The sequence below is a fragment of the Miniopterus schreibersii genome (assembly GCF_964146895.1).
Source record: "Miniopterus schreibersii genome assembly, chromosome: 21".
NCBI classification, from domain to species: domain Eukaryota; kingdom Metazoa; phylum Chordata; class Mammalia; order Chiroptera; family Miniopteridae; genus Miniopterus; species Miniopterus schreibersii.
In genome coordinates, this window is record NC_138123.1 from 11171955 (window position 1) to 11191825 (window position 19871).

A 19871-nucleotide genomic window follows, 5' to 3' on the forward strand; every position below is an offset into this window, starting at 1 on the left:
TGAAACTCTCAGGCAGGAGCTCCCTGCATACCAGAGGAGCCGCTACAATACTGATTTATTATAGTTTTAAATACGATGCCAGGGACTCTCTGCACGCGCTGATATTTTCAAAATTCTTCCCTTAATCCCCTCTACATATCTAAACAAAATAACTCTTCAAGGCCCGGCTGAAATATCGTCTTCTCCACAAAGCCTCACCTTAAGTCCAGCCAACATGCTCTATTCAAGTCTGGATGACCCACAGCACTCACAGTGAGAGAATTAGTTCATTATAAAAACACTCTCTCTCGTGGGATTTCTGTAAAAATTCCCCCTCTAGAGACACTGTGCTCTACCTGGAATAGAAGCTTCTTGGTTTTGCTGGCCTCTGGAATGGATAAACCCCGCTCCCATCAGGTCAAGAAAGGGGTGCAACACTGCAAGTGCCTGGTGCTCCCTCTCCTCTCTCTAGTTTCCCAGGGCTCCCTGCAGTAGCTACTCTACTCCCTATTAGCAAAGTAGAGAACACACGTTCCCCTCCTCTGCTCCAAACAGAATTTAGATTCCATAAATGACCAAAAGTCTTCCCTGAACTTTTTTCGCAAGAATGAGTTTTAGTTTTCATAGATGATCATAATCAGATAATGAATCTTAAATGAACTTTCCAAACAACTCTTCCTTCAATGCTTGTAATTCATGATAAACAGAACATCAGAGCCACGGAAAAGCAATGCCCCTTTCTCATATACACAGACCAACAGGATCTTAACATCAATATATGAATATAAAGTTCAAAAGAATTAACCTTCAGCATCATGACTAAATTTTGTGCAATTCCAGTGTGCAATTAATCAAAAATAATTTTCTTAATATAATCTTCCAAGGTCAAAAATCATTAGTGTAATTATACTTCCTTTTTATTACGGCATTAAGGTTTAGTTTTTAGTCATTTACTTAGAAGAATAAAAATAATATTTTGGCTGAAAAACATTTTTAAGGAGAGGCTATTATTGTTGCAATATTTGAATTGATTGGGTATGTTCTACAAATAGTTATTGGAATTGCATCTTCAAAAAATAATAAATCTTTTAACATCTAAAACAAATCCAGATTCCACAAAACCTATGTTTGTCTAATTATAGCTTTGTATTTTGATGTGGTTTTCTATGTAAATACATTTTTAAGCCTTGCAACAGGAATGCATTCTATTAAAAACAGATGTTATATTAAAAGTTACAAAGTACCAAATGTGCACTATGTATTCCCCAAAAACAAATCTAAAGTGTATTATTTTAAGATATTTGGTGCTTCAGACATTACTGTCTTTGGGTTTAAAAGACAAATATAACTGTCCAAATCAACCAAAATTCCCCCTGCCAACTACAATGGGAACACAAAATTAACACGAACACAAAAAATTTAAACTTCTGCTACTCAGATTATAACTCAGGTTATCACAGTGTGAACACTAATATATCTACTGATTATGATAAGACATTTTTAATTTAAAAATAAATATTTGGAATAAATAAAAATAAAGCAGAGATTCACAAATAAAATACACAACCCTTTTCCCTTTTCAGGCCAATCAATATCACAGCAGCAAACAATATTTGAAGAACAGCACTTTTCCCGCTGCCCTGACACACTACGAGGAATTCTTTTAATGGCAATTACTATTTAATGTACAAAAACTTCCACGCATTACATTATACATGCCCTCACAGGAACAAATGCTTCTTTCCCCGTTGTTATTAAGAATCTTTACAACACACACAAAAGAGCCTTTCCACAGGTTAGGTTAAGCAAACACAACGGAGACACTGAACAGGATATACTAAATGTCTTAATTCCTTAACAATCACATCTGTACTAAACAGGAATTCTAAGAATTCCTTTTATTACCGCCCCTTATAATAAGTAGCAGATTCAAATATCTACTTTCCTAATCACACTTCCAGAGGCTGAAGCCTGAGAAATATTTAACTATCGTGAATTGCCTTTCTCCCCCATTCTGCGGGTAAAGCATTTTAATCTGGATAAACAGAGCAGAAGCAACTCAGCAAGAGATTCATCTATGTTGCATTAAATAGACAGACACATGTCACTTACGTGTTTAACAAGAGCTGATGAGAAGAAACTGTGTTTCTTTTTAATGTCTGTGTGCAAATTTACGTTGCAGGTAGCATGTTCCTTTACCAACCTTTGAAACATGACTAGACATTATTTACCTAAGGCATATTTTACAGAGATGGCTCCTTTTTCTGTCCGGGGAGGAATTAAAAGTATCATCATATGACATTTGGTGAGGCTTAGCCTCAGGGTCTCTATGCCTCCAGCGCTGATTTGCCTGCTGTGCAAACACTTGGCCCCTCATTTTTGCTGCTTACAGAAGCTCATGCATCTAATGCTCACATCACTCAGATAAAGTTTTATTTAACTGAGCAAATGTCATGCTTGACACAAATCCGTTAGAATATGAAAAAGCCTTTAAAATGTCTCCACGTACAATTTCGTATGTATAACTAGAGTCATTTAACTATTGAAAGTATATGTGAATCAATACAAATTTAAATTCTTTATAGAAAGTATGTAGTCTCTGGACAGTGAGAGCAACTGGGAGCTACCACATATGCATGCACACCAGCTGGGGCCCAAGCCAGCTCCTTCTAGCCAGGAGACACCACAGGCCACACACATGCCCACCCTGACTCCAAGGAAAATGACACTAGAAGGAACTGACAGCAAATTGTTTAACACAGAAGAACGAATTAGTGACCTGGAAGACAGGATAGCGGAAATCATCCATCAGAACAGTAATATGTAAAAAGAGGTTAGTATAAGGAACCAAAAGTAATGAGTGGCACATGATAAATAAAGCACAACATGCCTTGTGCTTTCCATGGTTATTATCATTGTTGTCTTCATAATTTTTGCTACTATTGCTGCTGATGCTGCTACTGCTGGGGTTAAACTTAGTCTTTATTGGAACACAAAAAATCCTGAGGTGACAGAATCATTATCAATATTAATAATCACTAAGTTATCCTAATAATAAAGAGGAGATTGGGCTAAATGTTTACTAGCTCTAGAGTGTTCCTTTAAAATGGGCAGGTTTGTATGCGTATTGATGTTTAAACACTGACCTCTTAGGAGACTGCATTCTCTATTTTCCTCTGGATTCCTTAGGAGATGGGGTGGTTGTTGCTGTGTTACCAGGTTGCTATTCAACTCAGATATATAAGTGTCAAACTCATTTGGTTAAGGAGAACTATGTCACATCCTACTCTGCTAAACTCCCACATACCTTCTCAACTAATCTTATGTTTTAATATAAAACAAAATAAAGGGTAAACTAAGACATCATCACAGAACTTAAATAATGTCCCATGGGGGGAAAAAATGCTTTCTGACAGGTTTAAAGGAGATTTAGAAACACAAGATATTCGTGACTAGTACTAGTTTAGATGTCCACGGAATAACCCTCTTTCTCTTTATGTCAAAGGGCAAGGGGTGCAGCTAAGGAATCTCCTATTATCACAATGAAAATGTCTTTCCTGAAAGAGTGAGAACACCACAGGCACCTCATTAAATACTAGTGCGTTTGACCACAGCCTAACTGGTAAAAAGAAGACAGATCACAGAAAAATTACTTGGCTATTTTTAGATATTTAAAGAAAAACAAAATTTCTAGCTTCAACTGTATATAAGAATTGCTTAAAATACCTCCATAAACACATGCATTGAAGGCTATGAATTTCACTGGAAATGAGTCACGAGATACCAAAATGTCTGTACATACAATCAGTATGCATGTCTCATAACAAGGGGGACAATTTGAATGCACCCTGAAAATACATTTTCCTAAAACTAAATTTTAAATGTCTCAAGTAGATGGAACAGATAGGTTTTTTTCCCAAATACAAAGTTAAACAAAAGTAGGTTTCTTCAGCAATATATCACGTTAAAGCAGATTTTTCTCTCTCCAGCACACAGGGAAATATAAGTGATCCCTCCAAAAGCAGACCTGAATGCAGAGTTCGGGACCAAGACCCAGGCCAAGAAGATGCTTAACGAGCTTAGCGGGCGTCGTGATGGAGACGGTGCTGCAAGCCCCGCTCAAGGCTGAAGATAAACGTTAGCATCGCCATCAATAAGTGTCAATTATGACTCTGGCAAAGTCTCTTACCTACAGTTTATGAAACGTCTGTTTATGAAATGTCTTAATGATGGAGTTAGGCGATTATGTTTAGATGTTTAATACAGATGCACTGTCCATAGGCCAAGGGGCCACCTTGTGCCAACTAGCTGACTTTGAAATTTTGATGTGTTAGATATGTCTTCTTTTAATAAGCTAAAAACTGAATACTATGCCCAGTAAGTCACAAAATCCTAGAGTCTCAAGCATCATATGAGGCACCTTCCTCATCTGTGTTCACTTAAAAGAAAAAATGGCATCCTGGCCAGTGTGGCTCAGTTGGCTGGCCACTGTCCCATGCACCGAAAGGTTGCCAGTTCTATTCCCAGTCAGGGCACATGCCCAGTTTGTGGGCTCGATCCCCAGTAGGGGGGCTGTAGGAAGAAGCCAATCTGTTTCACTCTCACAAAGATGTTTTTCTCTCTTTCTCTCTCCCTTCCTCTCTAAAAATCAATTTAAAAATTCTTTAAAAAAAATAGAAAGAAAAAGTGGTGATGGCAGGTGGGAAGGGCATGGGTTGCTTTTCTAAGTATTTCGACCCTGGACGAGGGACATTCCATGTCACACCTGCTCATTCATCAAGTGACAATCATGCTGCACACTCTCTTCCCATAGTCCTTTCCCAGACAGCTTTTCCATCTCTGACACAATCCACGAGAAGAGACAGAATGAACAGCCTAATTGTGTTATTTGCAAATATACCGTGGAAGTGATTTTTCAAATATTTACCTCTGCCAGAGAAAATGTGGTTTTCCATTTACCTTTATTACCCTTAACACTGTCCCCTTGGCCAAATTACTATTATGACATGAATGATTTTTCTGGTTTCTAATCTTTACTGGGCATAGTCACTGATATTTATAAAGCCCTCCTCCCTCGGTCAGCTGGTTTGTTTGTTAAACAGATATTTATTCAGTGCCTACAATGTACCAGGTGCTATCTAATTTACCATAGTCACTGACCTAATGTGGCCAGCAACCTGCTGCAATGCAATAAATGGTTCTGAGAATTTCAACTGCATAATGTTTGGGTCTGCATCGTTATCAGATTAATAGAAATGTCTGGGGTGAGCCTGCCACCCACGCGGCTGGAAGCTCCAGGGCGCTAGCTGTTCCATTCAAACCCATCCCACTCCTGGCTAGCAGGAGATGTCTGCCCTGAAATAAGTATCAATGGGAGCAACATGGGGTCATACATCTTGCTACAACTTCCAGGTCAGGGCCTAAAATTTAAGGAATCATTCCATTAGGTACCACCTACCTGGGGACACTGGGCCAGGGAAACACTGAGGATTGGGGTTTCTTGTCTCTCTTTCTCTGACCCCGAAAGACTGAGCTGCTTGACATTTCCTTGCCCCCATGCACTCCCCCACCCCCAACAATGTTAAGAAGTACAGCCACTCCCTATTTCAGGATAAAGGATGGGCACCAATAGGTATTGGCCTTCTATCTGGGGCTCATGATTATCCAGTTTTACTCTATTTTCCTGAATGACGCTCTTGAGAAATTTACAACAATAGCATTTCATGATCAAGTCCACGGGGTGGATCAGTTGAAAATGCTGCTTGGGAATGTTCCTCTCCAATTGCAATGTTCTTTCTTTTTATGACTCAGGGGTCTCAGGATAGATGAAAGGATCTAACACAGAATGGGATGGAGATGTTGGAACTGCATACAAGGTTTTCTTCCACATGTCAAGGATAGTGTGATTGTTTAGCTTCTGTGACAATGCAACAAAATACCAAGCCCATTATCACTTATGAACTACTGGGCTTCTGGCTTGTTTCTCTTTGCCCACTCTTACTTTCCTTCCCACTCACAACAGTGCATCTTAGGTTGATTTCAATCAAATAACAATGTATTTCTAGATAACTTATTCTGGAAGCAAGCAATTGCTGAAAATTTGGAAATATGTAACATAAGGCTACAAATAAAACAGTCAGGGCATTATCCCTTGGTGAAGATTATTTGTTGATCTATTTGGGACACTCTCCCTTACCCACATGTTCTCCAATTCTAACCTCTGTAACATCTGCCTAAGGACTATGGACTTCACACAGCCCAGAAAACAAATCCAAAGTCCTTTCTAGTAAAAGTTCACACCTTATGCCCAAAACACTGTCCAATTTCAGAAAACGCACAAGTACTCACTTGTTTAGCCTTGGTCTTTGTGATGGTGTCAGAAATAGGTTTCTTCCTCTCTTTTACAGCCGTTTTAGAAAAGAGTTCCTCAAATTCGTGACAGTCTATGGATGGCTCTTCAATTTTTTCCCAAATAAGTGAAGCACTGGCGTCTCTAAAGTTAAGCAAAACATCAATTGAAAGAGCCATCAAACTGAACTATGAGCTATCACGGTATATAGATACAGAGGAAGAGGGGAAAGGAAGGGCAGAGGAATAAAAAAATAGCTGAGAAGTCTGGCCGGTGTGGCTCAGTGGTTGAGCATCAATCTAGGATCCTGGAGGTCACGGTTCAATTCCTGGTCAGGGCACATGCCCGGGTTGCGGGCTCGATCCCCAGGATCCCCAGTAGGGGGCGTGCAGGAGGCAGCCGACCAATGACTCTCATCATTGATGTTTCTCTCTCTCTCCCCCCTCCCTTCCTCTCTCTGAAGTCAATCAAGACATATTTTTAAAGGGGGGGCGGGTGAGAAGAACTTGGGAAGGAAGGAAGCATCAAAGGGGGGAACAGAAGAGCAAGCTGGGAAGGAAGGGAAAAGGGGAAAGAATATTCTTTGTCTTCAAGACCACCATTTGTTTTATCAAGTTGATAAGAAAAGTTAAAATATCATCGATATAAAATGAAACCTTCGCCTAGAAATAAACATTTCCAGGAATTCTCAGTTATCACGTCAGCCTATAAAAGCATAAAAGAAATAAACACCCTCCCAGTATGGGCGATAAAGGCAGGAAATGTTTGCTGTCTCGCAATCCCAACTTGACTCATCAGCTCTGTACATTATTCGTGGGTGAAAAGAGAAATCGTTTCACGATTCAGGCAGCATCCTCCATCTACCACCACTTCCCATCCTGCCGCTGTTAATCGGATTTCACAATAACTAAAGATTCATGTAATACCACCTGAAAAGGGGAGATTCATTTTTAAAAGGAAAAAAACCACAGAACAAAAAAACTTCATATAATATATCTGAGTAAAATCAGTTGGGGAACAGTTAAAAATGATGCATCAACATATATAGGTAAATGGTAACTAAAGACTAAGCGACAAAGGTAAAAGTAGTCAAAATATATATTCTTCCCCCCAATATAATTCACTGAAATGAGAAAATATTAACATAAGAAAGGAGAATCAGCCTTATGAATACCCTACTTCTAAATCCATGCCACATCACACGAACAAAATTCAGGGAATCATGAAACGTGCATGTTTTTTCTCCCGCTGGCATATTCCACAGCCATGTGTCACAGCACTGTCCCAGGGATCAGGGGCCACTGTGCTTGGATAAGTAATATGCCACCAGCGTACCTGGGGGAGGTATTCTTTTACAAATATCCACCCCAACTATGATTTCAAGACTTCACACTGTGCCGCCCATCTCCTACAAAATCATCCAAGTTAAATTATTTCACACCCAGGGTGTGGATATGTGTATTTATGTGTAGCACATCTGTGTAGAGAACAACAGCTGCAAACAAAATGCAATAGTAGCCCGACCGGTGTGGCTCAGTGGCTGAGTGTCATCTCAGGCACCAGGGGGATGCTGGTTCGATTCCCGGTCGGGCATATGCCAGGGTTGCAGGCCGGATCCCCAGGAGGAGAGTGCAGGAGGCAGCCGACTGATGTTGACATTTCTCTCTCATCATGGATGTTTCTCCTCCTCTCAAATCAATAAAAACATTTTTTAAAAAATCAAATGACTTAAAAAAACACAATAGTAAAGCAAGACTGCCTTCAAAAGGGTGCAAACATCCTCAAGAGTCCGTGTGTCTAAGGATTTCATTCACATTTGTAAGCTATTTGGCAGAGTGAGGTTCTGCAAGGAGGCCGAGGGCAGGCGCGCTAAGTGCATCCCTCTGCCTCTGAAAGGTCAGTAACTGTCCAGACATATCCGTTCATCTTACACGCCGATACATCTAGGTCACTAGTCTTATCCTTTTGACACTGCTGGAGAAAAGTAAAATTTTAAATAACGGATTGTTGCACTAGATATTGATTTAAAAATCTACGAATTTTAGAGCAGTGCGTAAAGTCCCACGACACTGCCACCTCCCGAGCCCCGGAGGCCGGCAGGGGGCGCTACCTTCGGGCGTGCAGCTGGATGCGCGTCCAGTACAGCGGCTTCATGGGCCGGCCCGGCTCCACCGGCGGCCGCCTGCCCGCCCGCTCCTGGCTCAGCCCGAGCCCCAGCCACCCGGGGGGCAGCGGGGGCGGCAGGAGCGCGCCCCCCGGCGCTGCTGGCAGCGAGCTACCCCCGGGCGGGAGGACGGCAGCGCCAGAGCCAGGGGGCAGAGGAGGGGGGGGCGCTGGGGGGATGCCCGGCCCAGGGCCCGGAGGAGCTGGAGCAGGGGGAATGCCCATGCCTGGCAGAGGCGGGGGCGGAGGCACCCCAGCTCCAGGCAGGGGCGGGGAAGGGGGCACCCCAGCTCCAGGGAGGGGCGGGGGAGGGGGCACCCCAGCTCCAGGCAGGGGCGGGGCAGGGGGCACCCCAGATCCAGGCAGAGGCGGGGGTGGGGGAATTCCCACCCCGGGGAGGGGCGGGGGAGGGGGAATTCCCACCCCGGGGAGGGGTGGGGGAGGGGGAATTCCCACCCCAGGGAGAGGAGGGGGAGGGGGTACTCCCACCCCGGGAAGGGGCGGGGGAGGGGGTATTTCCACCCCGGGGAGGGGCGGGGGAGGGGGTATTCCCACCCCGGGGAGGGGCGGGGGAGGGGGTACTTCCACCCCGGGGAGGGGCGGGGGAGGGGGTACTTCCACCCCGGGGAGGGGCGGGGGAGGGGGTACTTCCACCCCGGGGAGGGGCGGGGGAGGGGGTATTCCCATCCCGGGGAGGGGCGGGGGAGGGGGTATTCCCATCCCGGGGAGGGGCGGGGGAGGGGGTATTCCCATCCCGGGGAGGGGCGGGGGAGGGGGAATTCCCATCCCGGGGAGGGGCGGGGGAGGGGGTACTTCCACCCGGGGGAGGGGCGGGGGAGGGGGTATTCCCATCCCGGGGAGGGGCGGGGGAGGGGGTAGTGCCTCACCAGGCAGGGGCGGGGGCGGGGGCGGCAGCATTTCTGTACTGGGCATAGGGGGAGGTGCAGGGGCTGTGGCACTGAGCGGGGGGAGGGTGGGCACGGTGCCCACAGCGGACACGGGGAGGGCAGACCCCGCGCAGGGCGGGGTGCCCGGGCTGTTCCCTAAGGACGGCTCGGCGCCCTGCTGGTGGCTGGGGTCCGACCCCGGCGGGGACCCGGGCTCGGGGGCGCCCAGCTGCACCGATATCTGCCGCGGCGACACCAGCAGCGAGATCTCCGAGCAGAACGTTGCGGGCGCGGCCCCGGGCGCCCGGGCGCGCTCGTCGGCGGGGGCCGTCTGCACGGTCCGCGTCTGCACGGCCCGCGTCTGCACGGTCCGCGTCTGCATGGCCCGCGTCTGCACGGTCCGTGGGTGCCGCCCGAGCTCGTCTCCCGCCCCGGGCGCTTCCACACTGAGGTCCTCCGAGGGCGCCTCTCCGTTCTGAACCCCCAGACGGGCGCCGGCCGCCTCCAGGCCCGCGGCCGGGCACTGCCTCTCCAGCTCGGCTATTTTGGTCCTCAGGTCCTCGATGGTCTGCTCCAGCTGCTGGATCACAGTGGCCTGTCCCTCGGCCCCGACGTCTGAAGCTTCCTGCGGGCACAGAGGCAGGGCTGAGTGCGAAAGGAGGGCCGCTCCCAGTGTGCTGCTCAAAACGCAGAATTAGCAAAACAGATCTGAATAGTCCTGCTACCCACATGGGCACGAGCGCAGGTCTCAGGCACACATGTCAGGCCACATGTACCATGTGTACTCTGATTTTAATACTTTGCCAAGGCATTGAAGAAAGTGATGCCTTGTGGCTCTCCACGATTTATAAAGAGGGCTGGTAACAACTGTGCCCATGTGTGGGTCACCCTCAGGTCTGAACAGTACCCCCCTGTCCCAAGGTATATATACAACCAACCGGGAATCCTTCAAGGAAAGAAATACTCTGGCTGGAAAAACAAGGGGAAGGTGAGTGGGTAAGTTAAATATGAGTAACAGATGAGTAAATAGGGGGGGAAAACAAAACGAAAACGCCCTGGCTGGTGTGGCTCGGTCGGCTGAGCATCGTCCTGTCTACGGAAGGGTCGCAGGTTCAATTCCCAGTCAGGGCAGGTGCCCAGGTTGCAGGTTCGGTCCCTGGAGGCAACTGATCCATGTTTCTCTCACATTGATGATTCATTCTCTCTCTCTCCCCCCTCACTCTCCTTTCCTGTCTCTCTCTAAGATCAAAGAAAATGTTTTTTTTTTTACAAAAAAAGAGGAAAAGGGAAATAGCTGGAGGTAGGAGAGAAGGGGGGGCAAACTCCAGCTGCGGGAAGCTACAGCGACAGACTGCCGCTCACACTAACCTGGGTTTGCCCAGAGACAGAGGTCGAGGCCGAGGGCCCTTTCTCCAGGGAGTGTCAGGCCATCTCCAACAGGATGGCATCGCAGCCACCATGAGCCACCGTCCACGGGCACGCACATCTGCTCCCTTCCCGCCCAGTGCCCTGAAGCCACCCCACACCTGCCCTTTACGTTCTGTGGGAGGACAGTTAAGAGGCAATGCAGAGATGACAGTAAGTATAAACTAAGCTCTAAGGTTAAACTTTGGATCCAATCAAAGTCCACCCAACAACAACAAAATTTTCTTTACTCTTCTTAAATCCAAAACAAATACCTAACCCATGTGCAGTTTTTCCACTGGAAATGGGTATATACTATAAATGAAGCATGCTTGGCGCTATGGCTGTATTTGTTAAAAGTCTTCAGATTTAGGGTTTTTTATGGGTACAAAAAGTCATCAACTTAATAGTCTTAACCCTACCCCACTACTCCTTCCCTGGAAACTATCTTTTGCTACAACAGCATTTAACTTCCTGAAGATTATAATACTTGCTGCGAGGTAAAGAGAACTCGAAACTTCTGAGCCACAGCCCTACACAGGGTACTTTATTTCCCTATAATCAAAAAATACCAAGTAGCCCTTATTGTTGAAAGAAATTAAAGAGAAAACTAATTTACATTTTAAATAATAAAAGAATGTAACACACTTTAAATAAGCAAAATTTTGAGAGGCGCTTTTAATTTATATATAAGTATAGGTATTCATATACAACTACACACAAATATAAACACCTTAAGTCACTATTTTTTACCAATGTCTACACAAAAGATGGAAGTTTGCAATGCGTAGCTTGGGAAATCATGCCATATATTCTCTAAACTGTCCATGGTAAAAGAAGTAGCTATAATAAACAATTTCTAATACTCTGCTTGACCACTGAACTTAATTCTATTTTCGACTTATGATTCTAGTGAGAATAAGAAAAGACCAGAAGCCAGAAAATTCACCCAAATTCATCCCAATAAAAAGTGCCATTCAGTATATCTTCCTTAGCCTTGATTAGTAAAATATATAGATTATTTTCATTTTGCCAGCATAACCTTGAAAGTGACCCTTAAGCATTAATAAGTATATTTTAGCTCTGGCCCATGTGGGTCAGTGGTTAGAGCATCAGCCTGGGCACCAAAGGGTCTCAGGTTCCATTCCCATCCAAGGGCACACACCTGGGTTGCAGATTCATTCCCAGGCCCTGGTCGGAGCACGTGCGGGAGGCAACCAATATGGATGTGTCTCTCTCACATCAGTGTTTCTCTCTCCCTCTCTCTCTCTCTCTCCTCCCTCTCTCCCTTCTACTCTCTCTGTGAAAAAAAATCAATGGAAAAAAATCCTCAGGTGAGGAATAACAAATAAAAAATAAGTATTTTTAGTTATCCTGGTATATAAACCGGGCTCTCCTTTTCCCAGTAGGGGGCTCTGTCCATAGTAGGGGGGTGTAGGAGGCAGCTGATGGATGTTGTGCTCTCACATCAATACTTCTCTTCCTTTCCTCTCTCTAAAAATCAATAAACTATTTTTTTTTATCTTTTAAATATTAAAAATAAAAAGGCTCATGTTAGCCCTGGCCCAGTGGCTGAGTGGGTTGGAGTGTCATCCCATACACCTAAGGCTGTGAGTTTGATTTCCAGTCAGAGCACATTCAGGAGGCAACTGATTGATAGTTCTCTCTCTCTCCCTTCTTCTCTCTAAAATCAATAACCATATCTTTCACTGAGTACTTAAAAATAAAAGACTGGTGTTAACTTTCACCAGTGCATATTTTCAGACAAAAGTATATAATGCCATGATATATAACACCTTTTATAAAAACATGGTAAATTTCTGTAGTATTTGAGAACTCCATCCACTTCCCAGTGGTCTCTGACAATTCTTTGATATGCAAATCAATCTCCTTAACATATCTGTCATATCATCATCCTTACCAAATTAACTCTGTCAGGTGCTCATTAATCGCTTCTCATGTAGTTCAGGTTCTCCACCATCACCATCCCTGACTTCAGGAAATTCTACAACTTCTGCAAGATGGGCAATTTCACCTTCCATTGCATTTCTATCGTGTGGTTTAAAACATCCACAAATCACTGATAAACCGGCCTTGCCAGCTAAAGCGAGGCAGACAAAACAGTTAGGCTATGTGAAATGGAGAAAAATTTGGAGTTGCACCTCACTTTATAAGTAGCCGACTTCTTAGAGTATATTGTTATTATGTATTTTACTTATTTTTTGAACAGTGATCATTGGGGGCACTTAGGTAATAAAAGTATGAGAATATAAAGAACTGACATACTCCATAAGCTTCAAAGGTTTTCAAATGCAAGATACAGCAAGAACTAGAACTAAGAAATGGCAAAGGGCATGGACAAGAAAACGAAATTCCAAAACTGAGTCTATAATAAAGACGGCAGAGCTAGCCTTGTGACAACGTGAAAGTGGTCAAGTGGAAGAATTCATGAAGATGACCGTGAACAAAGCGCAAAGACAAAAGGCTGAAATTTTTATAGAGAGAATTGTTTTTAGAGAGAGAATTATTATAGATAGAAAACACGGAAAAAAAGTTGGGGGTGAGACTGTCTGCTCGTTACATTATTCTGACTGTAGAGAGAGCAAAAAGCCAATTTGCTAGAATCTTTAGTCTTCTTTATGTGCTTATCGTAACCTGCAAAATCCCAGCCCTAAATCAGTGTTACAGTCTCCCTCTTCCATTCCAGGGAAGCGGCAATTAGGCTCATCCCAAGTCTTAACTGACTAGGCTGTAAAGAAAGGCCAGCCGGCCATTCTTACAGAACAACCAAGTGTATGCAGGATTTTTGCTTCTCAATGCAGCTGAGAGTCTTCAAAGCATCTTATCTGGCCTTCCTTACCCAGGGCTATCAGACCAGGGCCGGCTGGCTCTCCGAGAGAACCAATTTCACAGTCGCCCGAGACACTGTCTGTAGAGCTCTCTAGAGAAGGCCGCATTGCTTGTCCAGAGCTGATTCCTATACAGATTATACATAATTCTTTCCAGAGGTTTATTAAAAAAGTTTACATGGTAAACATCAGTTATTATCAGGGAAGAATTCTGTCTATTCTCTGGCCATTTCAGCAAACATTCTCCTCTGAGGGCCCACCCACAGACAAGCCCAGATTTAATCTCTTAAGAGTCTGCCAGGCGCTCTGCTGTCCATGGAAAGACCTCAGGTTGGGAGCCTGTTCCCTTGTGTCCTGTGCCTGGTGCTTAATCTTCCATCCCTTCAGGGTCCAGCTAGACAGAGGCCTATCAGCTCCTCAAATCACTTAACATGAGAGAAATATACTTTTATTTTCTTCTGTACTTTTCAAAAAGACTCTCAGCATTTCCAGTAATTGGTGCGAGTTTACCCAATGCTAATGATTCTCACTATTAAAAATTAAAATAAATGAATTTTTAAAAGGAGAAAAGGGAAAAAGTGATCTTGGTAATTTTGTGCAGAATTTCTATAATGGGTGCATCCTTACAAACAGAGGAAACATAAATCTATATAGTTTGTCAACACAGTATGTAATATACTTTATAAAGTGCCAATTTTAATATTATTTGCATTTAAAAGTGTTACTTCAGACCTCTAGATCACTGTAAATGGTAGAGGCTGCCATCTGCTTTGGCTGAACAATATATACAAGAAGTCGGCCAAAATTCCTCCATTCCTGTATAATCTTACATGTGGGTGGTGATGGTCAGTTCTCATAAACTGTTTAAACTTTTGTATTTCACAAAATACAAGTTGCCATTAAAAAATAAAATGTTCACCGAAAATATTTTTCTAAATACAAGATTATCTGATTCCTAGAAAAAGAAAACATTACCAGCACATTAAGGCTGAAACTGTCAAACAGGAAGCCAAGATACACTCAAGTAAAGCTTTTGCCGAAAAGTTAATTTGCTCGTCTTTGAAACTTTACTGTAGTATGTAAGCAAGATCCTTTCAGAGCCTAGAATGTAAAAACCGCTTGCTGCTTATTGTAAGTTAACACTGTGATCCTTTATTCTGTAAATGCTGATGAGATGTGCAATTAATTTTCTGCCACATTCAGATTTTCAGGTTCAGCTACATTCTAAGGCCACGTTACTGGCGAGTTAGCTGTCTCTAGACAGCTGTAAACTGTGAACCCTACTCTTCACAGAAGCACAGAAGTTCTCTATCGGTGAGATTCTGAATTCTGAAACATTCTAAAGTTTTGGAACAAGCCAACAACATCCGAATTTACAGTAAAACAACACACGCCAGACATGATCCTAAACAAAGATACCAATCCAGATTTTAAATAGATAATATCATGTGCAAACATGAAGCCCAATCTCAAGCCTGAAAGGGAATTTCAAGAAAGAATATCAGAAAATACAGTAAGTGGTAGGTAGCCTACCTAGGACCCCCTAAAGCAGAACATGTTATGAGGGGGGAAACGAGTTTCATGCACCGAAACTCGAACTGGCCTCTAAGTCCTTACAATGAAACAGACGATGAATGATTGAAACTGTGGTCTTTTTGAGCTGGAATTGATATGACAGATCTCTTCCGATCCCTTCATTGCACAGATGAGAAATGTGAGGTGAAGGGGGGAGCACAGGTTAGAAATCAGGATCGGCTGTGCTACCTCCAGCCTCTCTTTCCCAGCATCGCAGTCACCGGTCATTTGATTGATGGGAAGGTTCGAATCACATTAGTGAAAAACCACCATGGACGGGATAAACAACGTGTCTGGGGGAAACGGTCCCCCCAAAAATGGAAACAAACAGCCTCGCATCCTCTGAATTTGAGCTGAAGCGTGGCGAGGTTCTGTGCCATACTTTAGAGCAATTTATTCCTAACTGTCCCGATTGGGGCAAGAGCACTATTTTATTTCAGTTTTTACTTTCATGAATGATCTAGAGATGTTCAGAACAGCTCAGCTCTTCACCCAACTATTCTCTAACATCGTAAAAAACTTCACAAAGGACAAAGCTTGGAAAGAATTAAATGGAATGAATCAGGAACATGACCCCAAGTGCCAGGGCCACTGCCTTTGACCCTGGGATGGCCCTTACTGCCAAATCCACCTTAACCACGGTCTCTATGACAAACCCGAGACCAGCAATCTCCCCCCTTCCTTCTCGACATCCTCTCCTCACTTGGCTTCTGTCATTTTATATTCTCTCCTGACCATTTCTTTTCCTGTTCACGCCCCTGGATTTTTTTTGTGGGGGGGGGGAGCAGGGTACCAAACCTGTACTAACTCCCTAGACTCTCTTTGGTCTCCTATCCTTTGTCTATATACTTGGAGAGCTCATCAATTTTTACATCTTCAATCTCTCATCTCTAGACTGGTGATTGTCAAGTTTTTCTCTCTCTTCAATACTTCACAACCATTTTGTGATTGCTTAGTATCATTGCTAATGTTTCCAATTTTATTTTTTAATTGACGCATGATTGACATGTGTCGTTACTATGTGATTACCCTACTTTTTCCTTAAACTTAAAATGCATCTTATCCTTGAAACAGATGTCGCTCCCAGCCCTGCATTTTACGGAGGCCTGGTGACATCTTTAAGTCATTTTTCTAAGTCCCCAGCTCTTAAACTGGGTGTGTGCTGGAACCGCCTGGAGGGCTTGTGGACACAGACGGCTGCGCCCCACCCCAGAGTCTGCAGTTCAGGTCTAAGGCTGGGCCTGAGAATTTGCATCTGACCAGTTCCCAGGTGATGCTGAGGCTGTGGTCCAGCGCCCACACTCCGAGAACCACAGCCTCATGTATACCCTACATGTGGTTCCCAAATCCCTTAGTTCAACCTTCGGCTCCCACCTGTCCTTTATCACATCCCCGCCCTCATTCAGAATCTCCTCTCTGCACAATGGGAACTTGGAAGGTTTAATAGCTGGTCCCCCTTTCTGGCTCTCCTCTCCCCCTTCCTATCAATACTATTTTTTTTGGCTACATAATTGTTCCTCAAAAATTATTTTCTTGCTCAAAACCTCAAGGCTCTTATGCTGAGCATGAGATAATTTTAAATTCTCTACCTGGCTCATAAGGTCTTTAATAGCCTGTAAAATGTGGATACCTTGTTCCTACCCTGCCTACTGCAAAGGGCCACTGAGAATTAGATGAGTAAATTTTCACTGTTCACAGTTGTTCTACAAAGTCACGTGAGCAATGAATTTGTGAATCCTGAGCCATTGCTCCCAAGGGAAACAGAGTTGGCTTCCTGCAAGCCTTTGGTTACATTTCGTCAACTGATCAATACATCACCTTGTTTTGAATTCACCTTGTTTTGAATTCACCTTATTATATTAAATATATGTATATTTAATACCTAATATACACATTTTCTCCATAAGGCACGTCAGAGCTTTCTTGCATTAAGAACGCTAGACAGCTCTTCAGCGCTACACTTGGGGGAAGGGGACATTTTAACCAGCAAAGACGCCAATAAAAAAGCACAAAAAGATAAAAAGTGTGGCCTTACGAAGACCGCACAAAGGACACCTGTTTACAGCAGGAGCTGAAACAAGAAGACAGAGCGTCGCTTTGTGCCCCCTCACCGGGGAAAATGCACGTGGCAAGACCCAGATTTCCCTCCACTTTGTGCATCTGTCTGCAAATGAACACAAAGGCCTTAAGAGTATTGATCTGGGGGGTTCAAATAAATGTTAGCTGGTAGACAAGTTGGCAAACACAGAATCCATGAATGACGACCAAGTATATTAGGAACGCAACTTCGAAAACGAGGGTATTGCTCGGATATAACAACAATAATGACAAAAGTAACATTTAAAATTTTGAGTGCTGACTGTGCTAGGAACTCCTCTAAGCACTTTGCATAAGTTAATACATTTAAATCTCATAAAAGCCCTATGAGATAGGAGCTATTATATACCCATTTTACAGATGGGGAAACTAGGAACAGAGAAAAAAAGCTTTGTTTAGGTTCTCCAGTTAGAAGAGGAATTACTGGAATTTGTGCCCAGGCAAACTGGCCCAATGTCAGTCACTATGGTATGAACATAAGTGAATTTCCTACCCCTCCCCTGCCACCTCCTACCTTGCCCCCTCCCCAGACTCATTGGGTCAAAGTGTTCATCGAGCACCTGAGAATGAGGTGAACTTCGAGGATGACTGACCCATGTTTCCTGACTCCATCTCTCTCTCTGTCCTCTATGCCCCTATTTCTCTTACTCTGGTTGATATTTTTTAATTGCTTATTTGTCTTGTGAGTTGTTCTTTTGTTGGTTTACAATTACCATATAAATTTATATTACTTTTTTTAAAGATTTTTTTTTTATTGATTTTTAGAAAGGAAGGAAATGGAAGAGAGAGAGAGAGAAACATCAATGTGAGAGCAGAGTATTGATGGGCTGCCTCCTGCACGCCCCCTACGGGGATCGAGCCTAACTGGGGTGTGCACCCTGACCGGGAATCAAAACAGCGACCTTTCAGTGCACGGGACACCAACCAACTGAGCCACACCGGCCAGGGAGGCCTCATTACTTTTTGCCTTAAGAGTTTCGATGGAACTTGTCTTTCCCCAACCTTTTCATGTCTGATCCATTCCAACACCATTCAAGTGGCTTCTTGTTTTTATAAGTTTCTATCATTATTCCTGCAGAACTACGTCCACCCAACACCTTTTTTTTTTTTTAATCTGGCCGATATTTCTTTTACTTTATAAACTTTCCGACACCAAGGCGCATGTGACTAATCCCTCAAGCCCATCGGCTGGGTCACCCACACCGTTCACATCTGTTTCCTTGATTTGTTCTTAAATAAAGATGCTTCTGAATCTAATAATAACTTATATTGAATGATCATCGTATAAAAACTATAACAGATACTTTGTGGAGAAGCAACGGAAAAGAGTATTCAATTCCTCAACTAAGTCTGAGCAAAGCGGGCACCGAGGGAACCCAGGAGGCCTGATTGGAGCAGGATCCAAAGGGAAGTTTGAAGCCAATTTCAAAGGAGATTAAAGCTGGACTGAGATCAGATTTTACCAGTTATCTCAATTCATAAGCACTTTTTTGATCTCTGACCATTTATTTGCCTATAAACCATACAACATGTAGGGTAAGAGGGCTGATGTTGCTGTATTTCTGTTTATTATCCAGCACTCTGTAATGTACATGGCTATTTACAACTAATAAATACGTAATAAATACCCAACTTTCAAGTGCCTGATATATTACTGCTTTTTACCCAACGCTAGAGTTTTTAAAGATCAAATTGTATTCTATTTACTTATCAACTAGCCCATTTGCATTAGAAAGGATATCAAGAGTTTTAGGAGATGACTTCAAAAACACAAACTTTACATACAATTTCAGAAGCAAAAAAAAAAAAGTAAAACTGGGTGGTAACGGGTTTTCTGCCATACATTAATCTTTAACGAGAAGCTACTGTTTTTAGAGAAAATGGAATTGACGTTTGACTATTTCTATAGTGTGGAATGTAAAGGTATTTACAGTTAAAACAGTATTTCAAATACCAAAGAACAAAAAATAGTCGGAATCGAACGGCAGTCCTATTTGGGTTTTATAAACTAATTCTTTAGACGGCAGGTTTCCGGGGCACATCACCTGACATTAAAGCCGTGGTGGGTGAGGCCCGGGGAAGGCGGGTCGCCTGCAGCCTCCTAGCTGCACAGGGCCGTGGGCAAGGGGCTGCGGCCGTTCCCCTTAAGCCTCAGCCTCTGGCAGCACCTCAGGCTTCCACCCGCAGCCCAGCCGAGAAAAGGCTTCATGACTCATGTGTTTTTCTAGGGATGCGGAGCTCTCCGAATTATTAAGTCCAGGGAGAGAGTAAAAGTCAAAACTCATTCACTAAATTTCAGCGCGCTCAGCTGGGGGACGGGGCCTGAGCTCGCAGCCCAAGGGAGGCTTGGAGGGGCGCTGGGCCCTGCGCTCGCCTCGGAAAGCGGGGCCGGGGGGCCTGGCGCTGCTGCCCCCCAGTATTGCAGGCAGCCTGGGAGGGACCAGGAAACCTCTGTGCTCAACCCTCACCCGGCAAAGCGCCTTAAAACCGCTCCCTCCCCGACAGTGGTCATTTACAGAGATACAGAACTGCCATCTAGTGACTAAAAAGAAAAGGGCAAGGTGAATG

The 19871-nt window shown here is 44.0% G+C and overlaps 1 protein-coding gene across 2 annotated transcripts in view; it reads right to left on the reverse strand.

Annotated features, from left to right (window-relative positions):
• The window catches only part of FMN2 (formin 2), a 222804-nt gene that overhangs the window by 155481 nt on the left and 47452 nt on the right, over positions 1-19871 (reverse strand). The window contains exons 5-6 of one of the 2 annotated variants that reach the window (XM_081124213.1): positions 8439-10003; positions 6328-6472 (exon numbers count right to left, since the gene is read on the reverse strand). The exons of the other annotated variant lie outside the window; for it this stretch is intronic. Of the exons in view, the coding sequence (XP_080980339.1) occupies positions 6328-6472; positions 8439-10003 (1710 nt within the window). The remainder of the gene's footprint in view (positions 1-6327; positions 6473-8438; positions 10004-19871) is intronic. 2 annotated transcript variants of the gene reach the window in all.